The sequence below is a fragment of the Thunnus maccoyii genome, chromosome 4 (genome assembly GCF_910596095.1).
Source record: "Thunnus maccoyii chromosome 4, fThuMac1.1, whole genome shotgun sequence".
Classification (NCBI taxonomy): Eukaryota; Metazoa; Chordata; class Actinopteri; order Scombriformes; family Scombridae; genus Thunnus; species Thunnus maccoyii.
This window is the reverse complement of record NC_056536.1, coordinates 19,099,429-19,120,251: the sequence shown is the minus strand read 5'-3', so window position 1 is coordinate 19,120,251 and position 20,823 is coordinate 19,099,429. Positions and strand designations below refer to the sequence as shown.

Genomic DNA, 20,823 nt, shown 5'->3' with positions numbered 1-20,823 from the left:
CTGATTGATGTTGTAGGTTACTATATTCTTATTCATCATTAATTCATTTAATTTGTGTTTTTTTTCCCTTGGGAACCATAGACTGTACTATTTATGGTTGTATTTTGCCATTCACAACAGGAAGCTGTAACAGGTCTTATGTATATTTTTCACTACCTGTCCAGATAATTATAGGCCCATAGCTCTAACATCACATATATACAGGACCATGATAATAACAGAAAGAGTAACATACCATACAGAAAAAATGGCTTATTCTCACCATGTTAGAGTGGATTAAGAAGAGAGCGCAGTACTATAGACCCCATTAATATGCCTGGAATCTGACATTAGGAAAGCTCAAGCAAATAAAGAGGGAGTGGTAGCTGTTTTCTTTGATGTAGAAAAGGCATATGACATGATTTGAAAGGAAGGTCTTTTAATAAAATTAGATAATATGGATGTTAGTGGTAAAGTGTATAATTGGATAAAGGATTTCATATTTGGTAGGTATATTTGGGTTTGTGTTGGGAATTCATTTTCAGAGAAATATCTTGTCGAAAATGGAACGCGTCAAGGCAGTGTAATTAGTCCTCTGCTATTCTCAATCATGATGAATGGTATATATAAGCAGTTAGTACAGATATTGGGAAGTCACTTTTTGCAGATGAAGGGACAATTTGGAAAAGAGGAAGAAATATAGAATATATCATAAAGAAAGTCCAGGAAGCTATCAATGAAGTTGAAAACTCGTCTCTGATGTGAGAATATAAATTATCTATAGAAAAATCCCAAATTGTCTTTTTTACAAGAAAGAAATGAAGATATTTGCCTGAAACTTTATAATTAAAAATTAGGAAAAATAAAACTTTTGAAATGCATTTTTTTAGGATTGTGGTTCGATGTATTGCTCACACGGAAAGGTCATACTGGCAAAATAGAAGATAATAGAAGATAAGATGCTTGATGGGTACATTGCATTGCGGTTGTGTTGTGGGGCAGTCAAGTCAACGCCTCTGGCAGCACTTCAGGTGGGAAATACCTCTTCAGTTAAGAAGGAAACAATTAATGGCCAATTATTGGGCAAATCTGCAGAGCCATAAAGATTTACACCCTACAAAAAAGGTTATAGACATGTGTTAGGAAAGCAAAAAAATCAAAAAGGACAGTTTTTGCACTGTAATTTCAGATATAACAAAGGAATTATAAGTCCGTGACTGGGTAATCAGTCAAACTGTTTTAATGCCAGCTGTTCCATCATGGTTACTGCCTCAACCAATAATTTGCAGGCTTATGTGAACACAATACTCCATGAGAGGTATACTAATGGGTCTAAAAAGCCAGAGAATGGAAAAACAAGTAGTGCATTTTATGTCCCAGAGTTGAAAGTTAAGATGACCAAGAGAACAACTGACCATCATTTGCAATCTTAATATATAATTATGAGGCTAGAAATTGATGCACAGATTTTATGGGTACCAGCTCACGTAGGCGTCCAAGGAAATGAAACATTAGACCTTGTGGCCAAAAATGGATTAAAAGCAAGTCAAGTAGAGGTGGCAATGCCAATAAGTAAAGCAGAAACCAAAGTTTTCATATGGAAAAAAATTAAGATTCAAAGACAGAGGTTATAGGATAAAGATACTAAAGGAAGACATTTGTATCAGATCCAGCAAGAAGTCAGAGAGGGAAGGTCACTGGGGAAAAGAAGGAAAGAAGAGTGCCTGATTAGGAGGATTAGACTGGGACACACTAAATTAAATTCATCTCTACACCTCATTGGGAAGCATCCAAGCAGAACATGTAATGTCTGCAATCAGATGCAGAGTGTGGATCATGTAATTCGTCTCTGTCCTAAATATGCAAATGAAAGAGAGAACATAAAGGGATTAAACACATGGACATTAAAACAATCTTCTCAGACAGCTCTGGAAATTTGGTTTTAAAGCATGACTTCACCTATCTACAAAACACAGGACTGATAACAAGGATATAAGAACAATGTAATACGACAGTTGGTGGCGATAATGCTCCGCTCGGTTGCAATTCACCATTAAAAAGAAGAAGAAGATTATGTTTTATCCAACATCTGCAAAATAATGGGGAAAATGATAAATGAAAGGTTAACATATTATATAGAAAATAAAGGATATATATCTAAATACCAGAGTGGCTTTAGGAGAGGAAGAAATACTACAGTATGGATCCAGCTTTATGTTTGGAACATGAAATTAGAAAAGCATAGGTAAACAGAGAAAGTGTAGCGGCTGTCTTTTTTGATATAGAGAAGGCATATGATATGATGTAGGGAGAAGGATTATTAATCAGACTTTGGAAATTAGTTATCTAAGGTCGAATATATAGATGGATTAAGGACTTTTTATTAGCAAGATTGATACAAGTCAGACTAAATGGAACACCTCAAGGAAGCATAGTAAGCCCTTTATTATTAACCACAATGATAAATGTTTTATTTATGGAAATAGAGAATGGGACAGAATTTTAGCTTTTTGTGGATAATAGGGCAATTTGGAAGAGGGGAAGAAATTTGGAATTCATTGTAAAGAAACTGCAAGGGGCTATTACGAAAGAGGAGAAGTGGTCAAATAAATGGAGTTTCAAATTTTCAAGAATTGGTAGTGAGATAAAACTAAATTATATAATCAAGAATTGGAGAGAGTGAAACAAGTTTTTAGGGTTATGGTTTGATGAAAGAATTACATTGGCTGTACATATTCAGAAAGTAGTGGACAAATGTAAGAAAGTACTAAAGGTCATGAGGTGTTTAGTTGGAAGCAAATGGGGGGCACAGAAATGTGTTGAAGGCCATATACTGTGGATTAATTAGATCAATATTAGATTACAGTTGTGTGGTGTATGGATCAGCAGCAAGCACATCTCTCTCAAAAAGTTAGATAGTATTCAGTATCAGGCTTTGATATTATGCACAGGTGCATTTCAAACAACGCCAGCAGAAGTATTACAGGTGGGAAAGGGAGAAATACCACTAGAAATGAGAAGGATACAGCTATCACTGAATTACTGGGTTAGTTTACAGGTCCATAGTCAAGATCACCCAACACAAGACACTTTAAAACCTTGTTGGGAAAAGGAGAGAAGAGAAACAAAAAGCTTTGGATGGACAGTGACACAGAAAGAAACAGAAATTAAAGTATTTCAATTAAACTTAAGTCCAGCAGTACCATTGCCAGCAACACCACTTTGGATATTCTCAGACACCACAGCAGATTTTACAGAAAAGAACAAGGATAGGGAGTTTATTTATAATTCACATACCATACAGGCATATATTGATAGCAAGCATCCAGATCTACACAGAGTTTAGTTAAAAAGGAGTAGCATTTATTGTTCCATCTCAAGTTTCATCTCAAAATAGGGAAAAGTATCAGTGAGAAATTACCAATTTACACAGGACAAATGCTTGCAATATTGTTAGCAGTGCAGTTGATAGGGTGTACAAGACCACTGAGAGCAATCATTTGTTCAGATTCAAGCTCACAAGCCAGTTTACAAAACAGTCATTCAGACAGCAGACCAGGCATTTTGATAGAAGTACAACAAACATACAGAATTCAAATAATTCTTACAGTAATAATTTTTATGGGTCCCGGCACGTACCAAAGGAAATGAATTGGCAGATACGGTTGCAAAGGAGGCCACAAAAAATAATCACATTGATTTGGCAGTTAGCTTCAGCAAGACATAAATCAAGAGCATTATTAAGCATAGATTGAAGGAAAAGTGGCAAAAGCAATGAGAGGAAGAGAGGAAAGGACGGGGGTTTTACAGAGTTCATAGGAAAGTGGGAGAAATGACGTGTGCAGGAAGGAACAGAAGAGATAAGACAATAATATCAAGACTTAGATTTGGACACACTGTACACTAGTACAGTACACTATTAAAAATAGGTAAACAATACAGGTAGATGTGAATACTGTGGGCAAGAAGAAACAGTAGAGCATGTTATGCTACACTGTCAGAAATATGAGGCAGAAAGAAGGCATGTGATTCAAAACCTCAGAAAGATAAAAATACACTTTTATCTAATAGATATTTTACAAAAGAACTCAAGAAATGGGCGTTATCGAGCCCTATTCCAGTATCTTAGACTAACTAATTTGATTGAGAGGATATTAGTATTTTTTTAATGAATCTTGTAAATACTAGACTTTTTGATCCACGCTCCATACTGTACCAGCTGGTGGCGGTAATGCACCAATTCGTTGTTTGTCAACCGCCAATAAGCCTCAAAGAAGAAGAATGGTTTCCAACGGGTGGACGTTTGCAGACTAGCGACACACACCGTCCTGACCATGGAGTCACAGGTATGATAACGTTAAACTGCCTACTTGGTTTTTTTTTTGGTTTCCGAAAAGATAACATACCCTGCAAATATACCTATTATTTATATGAAGATGTAAGGTTATAGTTAATTGTTGTGTTAATTACGCTGCCACTATTTCTGTTAATAACTTAATTAACTGTTAGCTAGCTGTCAAGTCAGGCTAGCGAATGGACATTGATTCGGTTGTTCTCGCTGTCAGCTGGTACAGGAAGTTCTTGGTCATGATCATAATCCGTGAACCATAGCTAGAAGAGAAACTAGCTTGTTCACTTGGGTACTTTGTGTATCTCGTAGCAATCACTTGGTTTATTTGCATAACTGCTAATCAACGAGCTTCTGTGTTTGTTTTGTTCGTGGCAAACAGTGTAAACTGTGTTATCTACGAACTTATCTATGGCTGGCTAAGTTAGCTTCCCAGCTAGAAAATGAATAGGGCATTGTCCGCTGTGAGACCGCTTGTGTTATTGAAGCGTAGTTTGAGTTATTCTGCTGCATGTTGTCAGGTGATGAGCAACCCCGAGGAAATTGCCAGACTCTATAGAGAGCACAGCCTCTTCCCTTCCTTGAGTAGGGCAGACGTGGGACCTGTGATCACCTCTCAGTATGGAGGCAAATACAGCAACATCTACACAGGTGGGTGTCTGTGCCATACTTAGATGTTAAGATCTCTGTATAGTCATTGATATTGATAGCATTTTGTTTATTTTCTTCTGCAGAATGGAGCCAACGTGATCTGGAGAGGAATGAGAATGTCAAGTTTTGCCGGCAGTACATTGTATTTCACGATGACAAGTCTGTGGTCTTCTCTGGAGCCTCAGGAAACTGCACTGAGATCAAAGGAGAGTATGTAAACATTTTGACATTTTATCTGGAGTGGGTTTGAACAAATTCTCATAGACCTAACCCTAAGCGAAACTGAGCAATGTCAATGTGTTTCTCCTGACAGGTTGCTAAGTAAAGATGCACCTTCAGGAGAAATGAAGGCTGTCGTCAGAGAGTGCTCAGTCAAAGGAGAGGACAAACAGTTTCTCGAGGTTTGTGGCTCTCTTTCAGCTTCATCTGCATCATGTCTCTCACCTGACCTTATTTCTCCTTGCTTTTTTGTTTCTCTGCACATCAATATCTCTGTTGTTCACAATTTTCTACATGTTGCCTGTGTTGTAAAACCTCACAAGTTTATATTTTGAACCCAAGATCTTTTACTTGTCTATTTGTCTCTCTGTGATGCTCCAGATCTGGAGTAAAAACATCAAGATGAAGAGCATCAACCTAACAGCCCTAAAGAAGCATGGCAAAGTCTATGAAGATGGTAAGTTATCTTGACAAACAGGTTAATTGAACTGTATTGTTACTTCCTCAAAGTCTTTCTATTCCTGCTGAAACAGGTTTTTGGGGCGGGACATAGCATGGTAAGGGATTAATCTCAAGTGTAAATTAGTGGGCTGTCATTTATAGAAAGAAATGCAGTTTGATTCAACAGTACGGGTGTTGGCAGGATTGTTAAAAAAATTTGTGATCGCTTTATTGGTTGGACCTTTAAGTTTCACTTACTCATGCAGCATGATGCCTCACTAGTGCCCATTTCATGGGATGTTTTTCTGTCATTTGAATTTACTTGTGGCAGTCCAGGTAATAACCACAGTGTATTTTGTGTCCATAGAGCAGTTTGGCTGCTTAGTTTGGTCCCAGTCTGAGACCCACCTCCTTTATGTGGCAGAGAGAAAGAGACCCACAGCAGAGTCCTTCTTCCAGGTGTGTGAATAACACTGGATAAATCATCATTGAATCACATAGAGCACTGAACTGCTGCACTGCTCTCAATAGGTTGAAATTTTCAAGCATGTTGATTTTCACTGATGTCAAAACTGGGGTTGTGTTCAGCACTGCCAAAACCTTGTTGTACAGTGTTTGTACAAGTTGCTACTGAAGAGTTTAAGAATGCCATTCTGAAATTGTTAGATAATTGAAAACAAAACTTAAAATACATATGATTATTTATAATTTCCTCTATTGTACACTGATGGTTTCAGCAGACCTACATCCCAACATACCCATCAAACTGGATCAAAAATATCTCAAAGGTTGTCGAAAGGAATCTTGTTGTTTAAAAAAACAAACACACTTGCAAACAGCTGCAAGATTTTTTCATTTTGAATGCATCTGAGGTATTTTCCATCACACCACAAAAGCAAAATACCTTGACATCACTGATCACTGAGATACAGTATGACCAAGAGCAGTACAGCACTAGTTTTCTGTTCTACATGTGATTTAGTGTTGATTTACCATTTCAGTGTCATTAATAGTTAGCCCTGATTCAGCAAAAAAGTAACTACTAACTGGTGTTTTGTCTTTGTCTTGTTTTCACTATTATAGACTGAGTCACCGGAGTTGTCTTCTATTGGGGATGACGAGGAGACTATGAGAGTTGACAAAAAGGAAGCCGTCAAAGTGATTGCAATTAAAATATTTTGAAACACAAAACTATTTCACTGTGCCAAGTTTTAATCAAACATTCTCAGATGACATTCCTGCCTGTCTAAAGTTGTTGTGTATTTTCTTTTGTTTTCCTGCAGGGGGAGCAGTTTGTCTTCTATGAGGACTGGGGAGAGACACTAGTTAGTAAGAGCTGTCCAGTGCTTTGTGTTTTGGACATTGAGGGTGGCAACGTCTCTGTGTTGGAGGGAGTGCCTGAAAATATCTCACCAGGACAGGTGGGTACAACAGTTTGTGCAATGATACATGAGTTTGTTTTCATATCTGTGTACGTCTAGTGTGCTCATACCCTCTTGATCTTGCTGTTTCTCTCTCTTTGTCTCTCTCTTTGTCTCTCTCTGTCTCTGCAGGCATTTTGGGCTCCAGGTGACACAGGTGTGGTGTTTGTAGGCTGGTGGCATGAGCCTTTTAGACTTGGCCTCAAGTACTGTCCCAACAGGAGGTGATTACTGTTCACATTGAGCAGAGAGAGTTAAAAGCTGGACTGTTCATTAGCTAATACCAACAGAATGTCCTGTTTCCCTTTTCTCTGTCAGGTCCTCTTTGTTCTATGTGGATCTTACTGGTGGGAAATGTGGTAAGTGATTGTTTGTTAATTGAAGAAGTGTGCCTTATTTCTAAAGGTCATTCAGCTAAATAAGATATGATGATAAATGTCCATCCTGCTCAGGAGACATTTCAGTCAGTTGTAATGTCCTGTTAGCTATCATGTTATTACATGATCAAATAGGACTTTTTTACCTTTTTGTGTTCAGCATTGTAGACAACAACATGATAAAACATGACAAGTTAAGCACCAAACGTTCACAACTGTGATCCTTGATTATGATTAGGAATATTTTTAGGATTGAACTACTGCACCTGAGTTAACCATTTCACACTGATTCATGAATTCCCCACCAGATAACTGGTCTTGTGTAAAATCGTTATATCTACCATATTAATATTGCAGATATTCATGTGTATTGTATTTGTTGTGTCCCTCAGAGCAGCTGTCATCAGGCACTAGCGCAGTGTACTCCCCCAGGCTGAGCCCGGACCAGTGTAGGATTGTCTACCTGGAATGTTCTGTCTATGGACCACACATGCAGTGCAGCAGGCTGTGCATGGTAATACAGAATGAAGCCTCTTTGCCACATGAGACATGTTTATTTTCCTTTCTTTACTAAGTGCACTGTCTTCCCTGAAAAGAACAAGTAGGAATGGATGTTTCTTCACACAGTGCACCATCTTGTGGTTTTCTTTGCTGTTGGCATATAGAGTTGTTGAAGCAGAAATACATTTATCACTCAATAAATGCATTTGTTTTCTTATGCTTACCTCTGTGCTTGTTATTTCTAGTATGATTGGTATACAAAGAAGACCTCAGTGGTGGTGGATGTGGTGAAGCGACCAGGAGAGGGTAAGCAATACTTAGTAGCGACATGAATGCAACCTTCTTCTCTAGATATTAATCTTAAAATGAGATTAAGATGTATCTGTGTGTATTGGTGTGGCTTTACAGATGGCTTTACTGGTATCTACAGCTCTCAGTTGTCCCCTCATTGCTGGTCAGCTGATAGTCAGCGTCTTATCATTGCTTGTCCTCAACGCAGCCGCAAGGTACTGTCAATTCCTGGGAAATGGCATGTTATTATGACAAAAATGAGATAATAAAGCTTGGTATTTTTTCTGATTAATTTATATTTTGCATTTAAGAAGTGTTTGGACTGAGAACATTATAATCATTCTTTACCTGGTAAAAAAAAATGTCATTGTCTCTCTTGTAGGACCTATTGATGGTGGATATAAGCACAGGGAGCGTCACCTCTCTGACTTCGAGTGAGTCACTACATACATTTGTCAGCCTTGGTGTTATTCACGCTCAGGTCTAGACAGTCTTGTTTACGGATATTTGCTGTTGACAGTTTTTAATGGCTGATTTGTTCACCATACAAGTGTTCTGGGACTGCTTGAAAGTCAAGCTGTGTGTGTAATGATTTTTTCTGTCTGTAGAGTCTGACATTGGAAACTGGTGTCTGCTGAACATCGAGAGAGATCTGATGGTGGTTAGCTGCTCCTCTCCAAACTGCCCTCCGAGTCTGGTAGGATCAGTATCTTAATTCGAAATGGCCTTAATTTGAGTATTCAAATTTTGATATATATTACACACCAAGTGTAGCGCTGCATTCATTGAATTGACCTGGCATTTTCTGGGATCGGGGTGGGGGTGTGATGTCATTTCTATGTCCAGAGGGTGGGTTTCCTTCCAGCCAGGGATTCTCAGGAGGAAGTGGTCTGGGTTACTCTGGAAAACGCTCAGACGTTGCCAGATATTGATTGGCAGATCTTGACTTTCACCCCTCCTCCAGATGAAGACAACAGTCAATACCGTAAGAATAAAAATTCTGTACTTTAGTAGTATCTAGACAGGACTTAAAATATATTGTTTTTTTTCAGTAGACAAAATAGGTTAGAAAGACTTCTCCTTACACTGCAGCCCAGTACAACACCACCACTATATGATGCCTAAAACATGACCACAGAATTGAATCAACACTTTTCTGACAATCAAAAAAGTGAAAATTATAAGGTCTCAAGGATAAGATTTATTGCACATTTATGGATTTGGATTACATTGGCTTAGACAGGTTTACTAAACTGGTACTTATGTACTATACATGTAAATAGGTTGATAATATCTTACTGTATATTGGACCCATGAAAAAAAGCGTATGTAATCTTAATGAGACTAATTCATTTTTCTGTATTCTAGCTGGCCTTGATTTTGAAGCTCTGCTGATTAAACCAAAGGAGGTGACGGATGGAGTGAAGCTGCCTCTCATTGTCACTCCTCATGGTTGGTTACTCTCATTATGGTTGTATAGCCATTTCTTATTTTCCAGTGCAAACAAAATAAACAGGTAGTGTTATAGTAGTGTATAGTTAAAAAAGTAAAACACTGATAGGTGAAAAAATACATTAAGTAGATTAAAAACAATTTTTTGTCTGAGCAAATAGGCAACTTATTTTCTTGCCTACATTGATCACAAATACTTTGTTTTCAGAAATTATTTTCTAAAGACAAAGTATTTGCTATGAACACATCGGTAATTTGTTACTTTATTGACACATGCTTACCCGCATGTGCAGTATTTACTTTATGTAGTATCCCGAAAAAGCCAAATTAATTTTAGAAATAGATTCTATATCTAAATGGGTACACAATATGCTTAAATTCAGAAGTAAGAAGCATGCACTATTAATCCATGCTGAATTTATTTTTAGATTTGAATCTGTGCTGGGATTTGTTTCTGTTAAGTCAAGAGCACAGATAAGATTGGCAGTGCCAACGCTGGTTGCTATGACAATAGTTTCCTTAGTGAGAAAATGTTTTATCATATCCTCAAAATCAAGGTTGTTGTTTTTTTTTTTCTTTGTAACAAGCCTCATAATCCTGTGAGATGTTTTCCATATTTTAATTCAACAGGCAATTTAATTTCTGACAGTTATGCCCCACATGACTAAGCACAGAAAGATTATACAAACTGTCAGTCTGTATTTTACATTTAGTTTCTTTGACTTAGGGGGTCCTCATTCGGTGATTGTAGCTGACTGGATTCTGTCTTCTGCTGTGCTGTGCAAGATGGGATTTGGTATTTTACTGGGTAAGTTCAAATGTTAAGGTAAAGTGCTTTTATGTGTGACACCTGTTAAGACTATCATTCATTGATAGGATATACATATACTCTATGCATAAAAGAGGATGAGCAAGGTTCACATCCTCTCTCCTGCAGAAGGGAGATAGTTTGTGGTTGGTTACTTTGCCAAGGTGTCAGACTAGGGAAAGTATTTATTATACATTTCTTTCGCCACTTCAAGGCACTACATATTTTTTCCTATCTTGTGAACATTTAGAGAGCTCTCATACTTTAGGAATATGCTGCTTTCAGCTCTCAGCTATAACCAGTCCATCATCAGTGAGAAATGATTTTGAAAACTATGTATTTCATGTTTCATCCATCCTATCCAGGATCCATGGAACATAATTGCATATTAATTAATCTAATTTTTATTTTGAAAATCTTTCAATATTCATTGCCAATAGTTTTGTGATTTGTTTTAATAGTTTCTTTAGTTTTGTTTCATTGGGGATGTAGCTTCTCAGTATATCCATAATCTGTCGGTCTGTTCAGTTGGCCCAGGGATTGAAGCAGCAACCCTCTGGTATCTAAACCTGACGCACTAGATGGTTTGTTACACAGAACCATCTGAGAAGTTTTTTTATTTGTTTGTTTTTAGTGAACTATCGTGGCTCTATTGGGTTCGGCCAGGACAATGTCCTCTCATTACCTGGCAATGTTGGCACCCAGGACGTCAAAGATGTTCAAGTAAGAGCAAAATGCTGTTTAAATCAATGATAATCAAGTTTTTCCAAGTCATGAAATTGATTAGCTCTAAAAGTATCTTTTGGTCTGACTGGTAAATAATATGATTTCCAGTGTTGCTTTATTGTGCTTTATGTCTTTGTTAATACTGTTGAATTAGTTGGCTTCTATATTTAGTTTAGGTTGGTTTCTATTTGTCATGGTTCATAAGAGTAGCAGTTTTATTTGATTTTTTTTTTCCCTTATTTTTCTTCCCACCAGTTTGCGGTTGAAAGTGTTCTCAAAGGGGGCCAGTTTGACACGCAGAAGGTGGCAGTTGTTGGAGGCTCCCACGGTGGTTTCCTGGCCTGTCATCTCATTGGCCAGTATCCAGGGTTCTACAAGGCCTGTGTGGGTCGCAACCCTGTCATTAATTTGGCCTCTATGATCGGCAGCACAGACATCCCAGACTGGTACATCTTGGCATGCACATTCCCTTACTCATGCACACATTTGTTTATAATTTTGTGACTGTGTCAGTATTGTGCAACTACACATCTGTGATATTTTATTATCAGCACCCCTGACATTCTGCCCTGACAGCTGTAAGCGAGTGAGTGGGATAAAGGGCGTTTGTCTGCCTCACTGTCAAAGAAGGAAGTCTTCAATAATGCACGCAAACCCTGCACGAACAAAAGACCTCAAAGCCATTCAGGGGTGTGATTTTCTTTTGTCTCCCTGTTGATGTCGAACTTTTTTTTTTTGCAGGTGCATGGTTGAGGCTGGCTACAACTACAGTACAGATTGTCTACCTGACCCTGCTGTTTGGGAACAGATGTTGAACAAGTCCCCAATCAAACACGTCACAAAGGTATGAGTATTTCTGTGTATGTTTCTTGACTGTGAGTTTATTGGTGTTACTGGTCTATGTATTAACCTTTAGGTAATCTCTCATCAAGGTACAAACACCAGTATTGCTCACCTTGGGGGAAGATGACAAGCGTGTGCCTAGCAAGCAAGGCATAGAATATTACAGAGCTCTGAAAGCAAAGCAGGTCCCAGTCCGGTAAGCAGCTTGTCTTAGTAGCATGTTTTATTGGTTATGTCAGATATGCACTGCGTAACAGGGCTTTTATTGTGCATTCACTAATGCTCTGATGTTTGTTGTTTTAGTTTGCTGTGGTATCCTGGGAACAACCACTCCCTCTCCAAGGTGGATGCTGAGTCTGATGGATTTATGAACATTGCTCTGTGGGTAACTCAACACTTGTATCAGTGACGGTGCTCAAATAAATACATGGTAATGTGCTAATGTTGTTGTTGCTGCTGCCAGCAAAGATAGCAGAATACTACTGTGCGTTGAGGGATATTCTGTTCCTGTTTTCAGGACAGTGTGAGGTCCAATCTAAAGCCAAAGCATTTAAAAGTGCTATCCAACCAGAACACACCTTGTGTAACTGTACTTGTAATCTATCTGTGATTATGATGATTTCATATATGGTGCCACAGTGTCTTCCAAAAAGTAGATGGGAACTAGTTTTAACATACAATTTGAATAAAGGCTGTTTTGATTCCTCAGAAACACATTTTTATTGATAATGTTAATATTTTTTTTCACTACATACACACATAAAATAAAGGGCTTTCCAGTGTGTTAGTTGTGTTTGAGGTTTATATTAACAAAGGAAATTCATTTAATCAGTCTTTTCTCTGCTCACTGTTGCTGTCTGGTTTTTTTTTTTTTAAAATCTGCTCTTTTGATTTCATGATACAGTGCACTTAATAAAGTGATTGTGAAAACACTACCTGTGTGTGGAGGCCATTTGTTCAGATTGAAAGGGATTATCAAGGCAGGTGATAAAGTGTTATGACTTCCTTATCGTTTCTTTAGTACTCATAGTGAATAAAGGAAGTCATCCAGCTTTGTCCACAGATGAAAAAACCTTTATCTCTCTGTCCTTTCTTATGGTCTGTCTGTACCGTCAACCATTGAGTAATTTTGACTACATACAATCGAAAGTTTTTGTCATGAAGGTCAATACTGTTTTAAAAATATACAGTAGTCTATGATGATGTGGTATCTGTATCTGATGGGTCTCTGCTTTTGACAAGATACGTCACATGTTTTGCATCAGACTGCTGTATATATGACCACTTGCTTTCACTTCTGCATTAGTCAATCTGGTTTCTAGTTCCTGCGCAGACTTTTGGAGCCACTTTTTAAGCTGTCCTCTCCTCAGATGGATTAAACATTGCTTCATCTGGCTCCTCGTGAATTTCAAGATGTGTGCTACATCAACGATGGTAAGTAAAATAACATTTGTTTAGACCTTTCCTTAAGTATAATACATTTCACTGCAAGAAAATACTGTACCTACTCTTAATAGTAATAATGACAAATTTTTTTGTATAGCACTTTTCATACATGAAATGCAGCTCAAGGTACCTCATGTAAATTGCATAAAAACATTTAAGGTATTTAACAAATCAAAGGTTGCAAACAATGAAATACAATATTGACAATATTGATTAAAATGTTCAGGGACAGGGTCAAAGTTTTTCAAGTTTGTCTTAAAATAATATTTATGTGCCCATATGAACATCGACATATGTTTTTCTTGCTGTAATCATTCCACCTGTTCATACTGGCTATTAAAAGATCCATTCTTGATGTGCTTTCAATGTAAGTGATAGGGGACAAAATCTACAGTCCTGGTTCCATGCAAGAATGTATTCAAAAATTTATCTGAAGTGTATATGAGGCTTCAGCAATCCAAATAAGTCAAATCAATTGGGTATCTGTCAGATTTACAAGGTACTTATTATAAAGTTTCCTTTTCTAAAGTTTCCTCCACTGAAGCTCAATAGGTAAACTCCGGGGAAACACAAAGTGGGAACTTAATACTAAAAAGACTGTTACTTTGGAAGATATCCACTTGATTTGACTAACTCAGATGGCTGAATTGTCATATAGGCTTTGGGCAAACTTTTGAATGTATTTTTGCACAAAAAGGAGGACTGTGGATTTTGTCCCCCATCATTTACTGTAAATTGAAAGTGCATTAGGAAGGGATCTTTTAACAGCCAGTATGAACACCTGGAATGATTTCAGCAAGTGAAACTTTTTTCAATATACATATGGGCACCTGAGTATTATTTTAAGACAGACTTGAAAAATTGTGAACTTATAATTTAAAATGCCTGCTCGATTGTATTTTCTGAACTATCAACAAATACCTGAAATTAATTTAAAATTGATTTCCTTTTTTTCAGGCTCTGTTGAAAAATATCCTCATCCTCATTCAGCTTCTTCGACTAGTGAGCACCATAAATACCATCTTCTTCCCATGTGACACTGATGTGAATACCACTGCAGTAGACTGCTATGAAAGACCACTCATTCGTGTTCCACTTATCAAGTCTTCCACGGTAGTGTCACTCAATTTAAGTCGGACTAAGATACAGCAAGTGGGGCAGCATGCTTTCTCACATGCCCCGAACCTTGAAACTCTGAAAATAATGGACAATTGTCAGCCAGGTCACCTGAGAACTTGGGTAGACCGCTCATGCAAATTGGAGATTCACCCTGATGCCTTCAAGGGCCTAAAGATGCTTAAATTTCTGTATCTGTCAGGAAACAGCCTCACCTCTATACCCTTGTTACCTGAAAACCTAAAAGTTCTCGATCTACAGAATAATAGCATCTTCCACATTATTGAGCCATTAAAAACTCCACATCTAGAGGAGCTCTATCTCACCAGGAACTGTTTTTATGCAAACCCTTGCAACCGGTCCTTTTACATCAGTGAGAGGGTTTTCAGAGAGCTCCCTGAACTCACAACTCTTACCTTAGGGTATAATAATTTGACAGCTGTCCCTAAAGGGTTGCCACCCTCACTGAAGTGCCTGAATTTAAAAGAGAATACAATTACAGAGGTCTTAGAAGGAGCATTTGCCAATCTTACTCTCCTACAGTATTTGAATATAGAGTGGAATTGCCAGCGTTGCGACCATGCAGCCAGGCCCTGCTTTCCTTGCCCACAAAATCAACCTTTACACCTACATCCAAACTCCTTTTATGCTGAGAACAGCTCCATCAACTTCCTAAGTTTGAGGGGAAACTCTCTGAAAACATTTCCAGAGGGCCTTTTCAGACCTTTAAAGAATTTAAAGAAACTGGACCTCTCTGACAATCTCCTAGCATATGCCATACAAAATGGTACCTTCTTCCGCGACCTGAAGGGCCTCACTTGGATTAGCCTTATCTATAACTATGAACCACTGAGGACATTTCGAGAACTGAACCTCTCACCACATATTGGCAATATATCTGGTCTACAACATCTTCTTCTGAGCGGTAACTTCTTCCACAGTCTTTCAAGAGAGAGCCTTCAAGTTTTGTCAAGACTTCAAAATCTAACGACACTTGAACTGAGAATGAACTTCATAAATACTTGTAACTTGAGTGCTCTGGGAAAGTTACCTTCTCTCATTCATATTGACCTTTCCCAAAACATGCTTAATTTCCTTCCATGCTGTTCCAGTCCATCCTCTGAGATTATGACACAGCAAAACTGTCAGAACCAGAACTTGTATACACATGAACTTCACGACCCACCCCTTATTCTAGTAGATCGAGAAGTCACACATGGAAGCGACATCTGGGAATCAAACCAATCAAATGTGCCGGAAATATTGGAGGACAATGTGCTAAACTTTTCATCACTATGGGACTTTAAAACCAATTTTTGCAAATATAATCTGATGTTTGATCTGTCTCAAAATGACATTCTGTCTCTTAACAAAGATGTGTTTGTAGGCATGGAAGATGCTGTTTGTTTAGACCTTTCCTTCAATTACATGAGCCAGACAGTGAACAGTGGGCTGTTCGTTAACATGACAAATTTAGTTTTTCTTGATTTGTCATACAATAGACTTGATCTTTATCACAGAGATGCTTTCAGTGAGCTTAAAACAACTCTGAAGGTATTAGATATTAGTAACAATGAGTTTCACTTCAAAATGAGGGGCATGGGCCATCGTCTTGAGTTCCTTCACAACCTGACTAACTTAGAAGTCCTAAATCTGGCAAACAATGGCATTGGGATGCGAATAGATCAAAGGCTGATCAGCAGCTCTTTAAAGTACCTCTACTTTAATGGAAACCACCTATATATCATGTGGGAGCCTGACAACAACAAGTACACTCATTTCTTCCAAAACCTGACAGAGCTCATGTACCTGGACATCTCTAACAATGGGCTGAAATCAATTTCACCAGAAGTGCTGTGCAACCTCCCAGGAAGCATTAAGTTCCTCAACATCAATGACAATCTGCTGAACTATTTCCCATGGCAAAACATCTCAGAGCTCAGCAATTTATCACACCTGAACCTGAGTAAAAACTACCTCTCTTATTTGCCCCATAAAGAGATAAGTTTTGGAGCATCTTTTTCTCTTTTGGACCTTAGTCACAATCGACTTTATTTTATTCCTGAGGAGTTTTTTAAAAAGGCAGAAAACTTGCATATTCTCCATCTCAACCACAATCAGATCAAGGAGTTGAATCATCAGTATCTCCCTGCCCCTTTTAAAAGTGGTAGTGCCCTTCAGACACTCACCTTGCATGCCAACCCCTTTAAATGTGACTGTGATACATCTTGGTTTGCAGACTTTTTGCGTACTACTTCGGTACACATTCCTTATGTCACCACACATATACACTGTGAATTCCCCGAGTCCCAACTGGGCGAGAGTGTATTGTCTATGGACCAGCGTTCCTGCCAGGACATATATGGTAGCGTAGCATTCCTCGTCAGTGCCTTCTTGGCTGTGATATTCACTGTTCTGCCCCTACTTAAGCATCTCTATGGATGGGACATGTGGTATTGCTTACAGGTGCTTTGGGCAGGACATAAAGGCTACTCTCAGCTGGCTCGTAGTGATTCGCAGTATCACTACGATGCTTTTGTCGTGTTTGACACCAGTAACCGGGCTGTGAGAGACTGGGTCTACAATGAGTTAACTGTCCATCTGGAGAACTCAGGTCACAGGAGGTTTTGTCTCTGTTTGGAAGAGAGGGATTGGATTCCTGGGCTTTCATGTATTGAAAATCTACATAATGCTGTCTACAACAGTGTGAAGACGGTATTTGTGCTGTCCAGTGGTGTTAATGGTGGTGAGACAGTGAATGGTGTGATCCGCCAAGCTTTCTTTATGGTTCAGCAGCGGCTTCTGGATGAGAAGGTTTGTTAAATTAACTTCTTTTTTTCTTTTTTCTTTTTTTTTTTTTTTAAATTTGCTATCTTTCTAATTCTTACTGAATTGTTGCCATGTTTCCACATCACAAAATTATCTCTGATTTGATCCAAATAGGTGGATGTAGCTGTGCTGGTTCTGTTGGATGAGATGTTTCCCAAACTGAAGTACCTTCAGTTGAGGAAGAGGTTGTGCAGGAAGTCTGTGTTGTCCTGGCCGAGAAACCCAAGGGCCCAACTTCTTTTCTGGAATCAAATAAGAATGACATTGTCATCAGATAACCTCAAATTCTATGACAACAACATGAGTGAAAGTTTTATATGACTCCCTTTGAACGGCTTATACAGAACACCTGGGTAGCAAAATAAAAATGCACCTACTTTCCATGACCTCATTTTGGAGAACCAGTCTCTTATTAATGCTATCACATCCATAATCTTATTCTGACAATACTTGATTGATGTTTGATGTTAAATCTAAAATGTATTAATTCTTTAGTGTAAATATTTAACTTTTAAAGATTCTGTTCTGTTGTGTTATCTGACATTTTGGCTGCTCTGTTGTTAAATCTTAAATGTTTTTATTTTAATAATTAAGTGCTTTTGATTGATTGGTTTTCTTTGAATGCCCTCTACTGATGTTTTTCCTATTTTTTTCTGTATGATTTAAGTATTTTTAGTGAATTAATCCTTGTCTTCTCAGAGAGTTTGTGCTGGGTAGGGAAGTGTTGCTGTTGTTTGCTGTAATGTTAATGGAGACATTGTACATTGTACATCGACAAACTAATATTGGGCCATGTAAATAAACTTGAATTGTTTTCATGTGGATAGCGTGATTTCATAAGTATGGTAATATTATGTAAAGTTATATACCCCCCCCCCCCCCCCCCCCCAGTTTCAGTATTTCACTTCACTTTATTTAGGTGTTTTGGTTGGGAGGAAATGAAACTGGTGATTGATTCTTACAGGGTACAAACAACTGCATCTGCTGCATGTGTTGAAAGTAAGAAAAGGTCGACTATGATTTCTCAATAAGTTTAAGGGGAAAACTCGGTATGGATCTGTTGTATAGCGATACCTATTTTCTAGAAGCATCAGAAAGCATGAAAGCTTTACTTAAGTAATTTTGCAGGCTGCTGACCAGAGGATACTTTTGAATGAGGTGCATGCATATATATTGAAAGTTATAACAGATTTGACCAAGAGAAGGCCTGCTGCGTGAGCAGTGCAGCTTGTTGTACTGTATTCTTATTTTAGCTTGTGGGTTGGGATTCCAATTTCATTTTTTGTCTCATGGTCTGGAAACTCCATTTGACAAACAGAAACCTCTGACCAAAAATAATTATTTTCAGTTATAGTGAGTGAGTGAGCTGAACAGCTGCAGTCCACTTCTAAACTGTTGCATATTAGACACTAGCTGTGGTTAAGATATAATTTCCATCCATTTAGTGATGTGATGTAATTTTAGGTACATTCTAATACTGTAAAAACAAACAAATAAAACCCTCAGATTCATGGGATTAAATGACTGATGGCTGTCAAGATATGTTTTGTGTAGTCTGTATGGAAAAGTATTATGATGCTCATCTAATTCGCTTGGATTGACATCATAATTGTACGTTTTCAAATTTACTGTTCGTGTAGCTGACACCTTGTGAGTGCCATGCCCATCTGACGCTCATGTAGGTGTATGAAAAAAAGGAACCCTCCAATCATTGCTGTTGGCGCTGCCCCGCGTAGGTCGCGCAAGCGCCAACTAGGGAGCGCGCGCCCACGCGGACCCGATGGCAGGACAGGTCATGAGAGAGCTGAGCCGATGAGATCATGGAGCCTGCGCCGAGGTCGGACAGGGTACGTTTAGGACTTCACGGTGATGGAGAGGTGCCTGTCCGGTAAGGCAAGAGCAGGGTTTCTCCTTGCACATCTGGACTTTCTGGCATTATCTGGCAACATTATTTAAACAAACGAAACTGTGTGCTTTCAGTTTGTGGTGCAGATTAATTATTATGTAAGGTACCAAGCTCGAACTCACGTAGCCGTGTGCATATGAGCAAGAAACTAATCCTTCATGCCGTGGTCGTAGTAGAGTTATTCTGAGTCTGTGTCCAGTCTGTGCAGTAGCATGCGCAACGACCGTTTTACTCGTGCCACCCATAAAATATAGCGGGGTGTATTTGGTAGTTTTAACATTATATTGGCAGCATGTTGAGCTTTTTGAGAGGGGCTTGTGTATACAGTATGTTATCATGCAAATCAACGCTGCTGCAGTCGGGATGGTGACACCAGTTTTTTCTTCACGGCAACAGCTGGCTGCCAACTCAGAAGTAACTGGAGAGGCTTGGTCACCGGTATGAAGTGAGATGTTTTCTACTTGTGGCATTTTACTTAATTATTTATTATTATATTTGCATCAGTCTGTGCTTTCTTTCTCTCCAGTTTTGTCGTGTGGTCAGTGTGGGTTGGCAAGGAGGTATGCAGCTGCGTAAACTGACCAGTTACACTGATTTATGATACCTCAGTTTACGCCAACGATGACTGTGGACAAAGCTTCAACAGTAGCAAGCTAACATGTTTGCAGTTTCCTTGTTGTAAAAGGTTTAAACATAGTTGTGCGTTTAGTTTCAGGCACTATTATTTAATTTTTCACTTTAGATATAAATGTAACATTGTACCAAATTGTACTCTGACTCGGTGCTTCCATCGATGGCACATAAAGCTAAATTCATTGTCTCAAACGATGGATAAGGGATTGACATCTATGTTATGACTGACAAGAAGACTTAACCAATCTCTCAGTTGCATCCTGCCTCCCAGCACCCAATCCTCTTGGATTAGAGGAGGGATTATGAATTGGATTTGCCTCTGCTTTGCAGACAGTCCCCAATATCTGGTCCATCATGGACTGGGTTGTGCTTACTTTGATTCCCTGAGGATATGTGTTACCTACTTGTATTGCTGTATGGCTTTTTACACCTTGAAGACAACACATTACCCTATATCATTGAGTATGATACATACTCACATGCTTATTTTATCCTAATATGGGCACGGTCATAACATGCTGCATTTTTGAAGTATGATTTAGCCTAAATTCCAACTGCCTACTTTTGTCCTCTATTTTTAGTGGAAGCCTAAGGTACCAGTATGTCTACAGCCTTGATAAAGTCTGATGATGAGTTTTGTAAGTGTCTCAGAGGGATGCTAGATAATAAAGACTGGTCTTTCAGTTTCCTCTGCAGTCTGCCATGTATATAGCCAGTTACACTATTTTTGTTCCTGTTTCCTTCAGACCTGAACAGGCATTTGAATCCATGAGCTTTATGGTGAGTAGATTCAGAGCTGTCCATGGTGCTGAAATGGTCAAGTTGGTCACTCTCCC

At 38.5% G+C, this 20,823-nt stretch overlaps 3 protein-coding genes across 20 annotated transcripts in view; all 3 read left to right on the top strand.

The window, feature by feature from the left end:
* The first annotated feature begins 4,207 nt into the window (after window positions 1–4,207).
* apeh (acylaminoacyl-peptide hydrolase) lies at window positions 4,208–12,992 on the top strand. 2 transcript variants are annotated; one of them, XM_042409333.1, is made up of 23 exons: window positions 4,208–4,325; window positions 4,849–4,978; window positions 5,062–5,188; window positions 5,292–5,379; window positions 5,579–5,654; window positions 6,006–6,097; window positions 6,722–6,796; window positions 6,922–7,059; window positions 7,192–7,283; window positions 7,378–7,418; window positions 7,829–7,950; window positions 8,183–8,243; window positions 8,346–8,443; window positions 8,611–8,662; window positions 8,837–8,925; window positions 9,075–9,213; window positions 9,597–9,680; window positions 10,408–10,488; window positions 11,123–11,211; window positions 11,470–11,660; window positions 11,956–12,058; window positions 12,147–12,253; window positions 12,361–12,992. In XM_042409333.1, exons 1-23 carry the CDS (start codon window positions 4,314–4,316, stop codon window positions 12,464–12,466), a joined length of 2,193 nt encoding a protein of 730 aa, XP_042265267.1. In that variant the 5' UTR covers window positions 4,208–4,313; the 3' UTR covers window positions 12,467–12,992. The 2 variants fall into 2 exon arrangements, with proteins under 2 accessions (XP_042265267.1, XP_042265266.1); XM_042409332.1 differs by lacking the exon at window positions 4,208–4,325 and having other exon boundaries at window positions 4,483–4,978.
* A 398-nt stretch (window positions 12,993–13,390) lies between these two features.
* On the top strand, window positions 13,391–18,232 carry tlr9 (toll-like receptor 9). Its single transcript, XM_042409331.1, has 3 exons — window positions 13,391–13,491; window positions 14,461–17,433; window positions 17,563–18,232. Exons 1-3 carry the CDS (start codon window positions 13,471–13,473, stop codon window positions 17,767–17,769), a joined length of 3,201 nt encoding a protein of 1,066 aa, XP_042265265.1. The 5' UTR covers window positions 13,391–13,470; the 3' UTR covers window positions 17,770–18,232.
* Window positions 18,233–19,224: 992 nt separating this feature from the next.
* Window positions 19,225–20,823, top strand: part of LOC121895562 (ERC protein 2-like) — a 156,541-nt gene continuing 154,942 nt past the window's right edge. For 13 of the 17 annotated variants that reach the window (XR_006095807.1, XR_006095806.1, XM_042408834.1 and 10 more), the window contains exon 1: window positions 19,225–19,336. The gene's annotated coding sequence lies outside the window, so the exon portion shown is untranslated. Of the gene's footprint in view, window positions 19,337–19,750; window positions 19,800–19,993; window positions 20,626–20,733; window positions 20,768–20,823 lie in introns of those variants that run through there. The other 4 variants (XM_042408831.1, XM_042408833.1, XM_042408830.1 and 1 more) reach the window with 4 other exon arrangements.

Bases quoted from the DNA above. Each gene is read 5' to 3' on its own strand.
- apeh (XM_042409332.1), top strand. From the start codon at position 4,771: ATGAATAGGGCATTGTCCGCTGTGAGACCGCTTGTGTTATTGAAGCGT. The intron at 5,380-5,578 runs GTTTGTGGCTCT...GTGATGCTCCAG, and splicing joins AGGACAAACAGTTTCTCGAG to ATCTGGAGTAAAAACATCAA. The intron at 10,489-11,122 runs GTAAGTTCAAAT...GTTTGTTTTTAG, and splicing joins GGGATTTGGTATTTTACTGG to TGAACTATCGTGGCTCTATT.
- tlr9 (XM_042409331.1), top strand. From the start codon at position 13,471: ATGTGTGCTACATCAACGATG. The intron at 13,492-14,460 runs GTAAGTAAAATA...CCTTTTTTTCAG, and splicing joins TGTGTGCTACATCAACGATG to GCTCTGTTGAAAAATATCCT. The intron at 17,434-17,562 runs GTTTGTTAAATT...TGATCCAAATAG, and splicing joins AGCGGCTTCTGGATGAGAAG to GTGGATGTAGCTGTGCTGGT.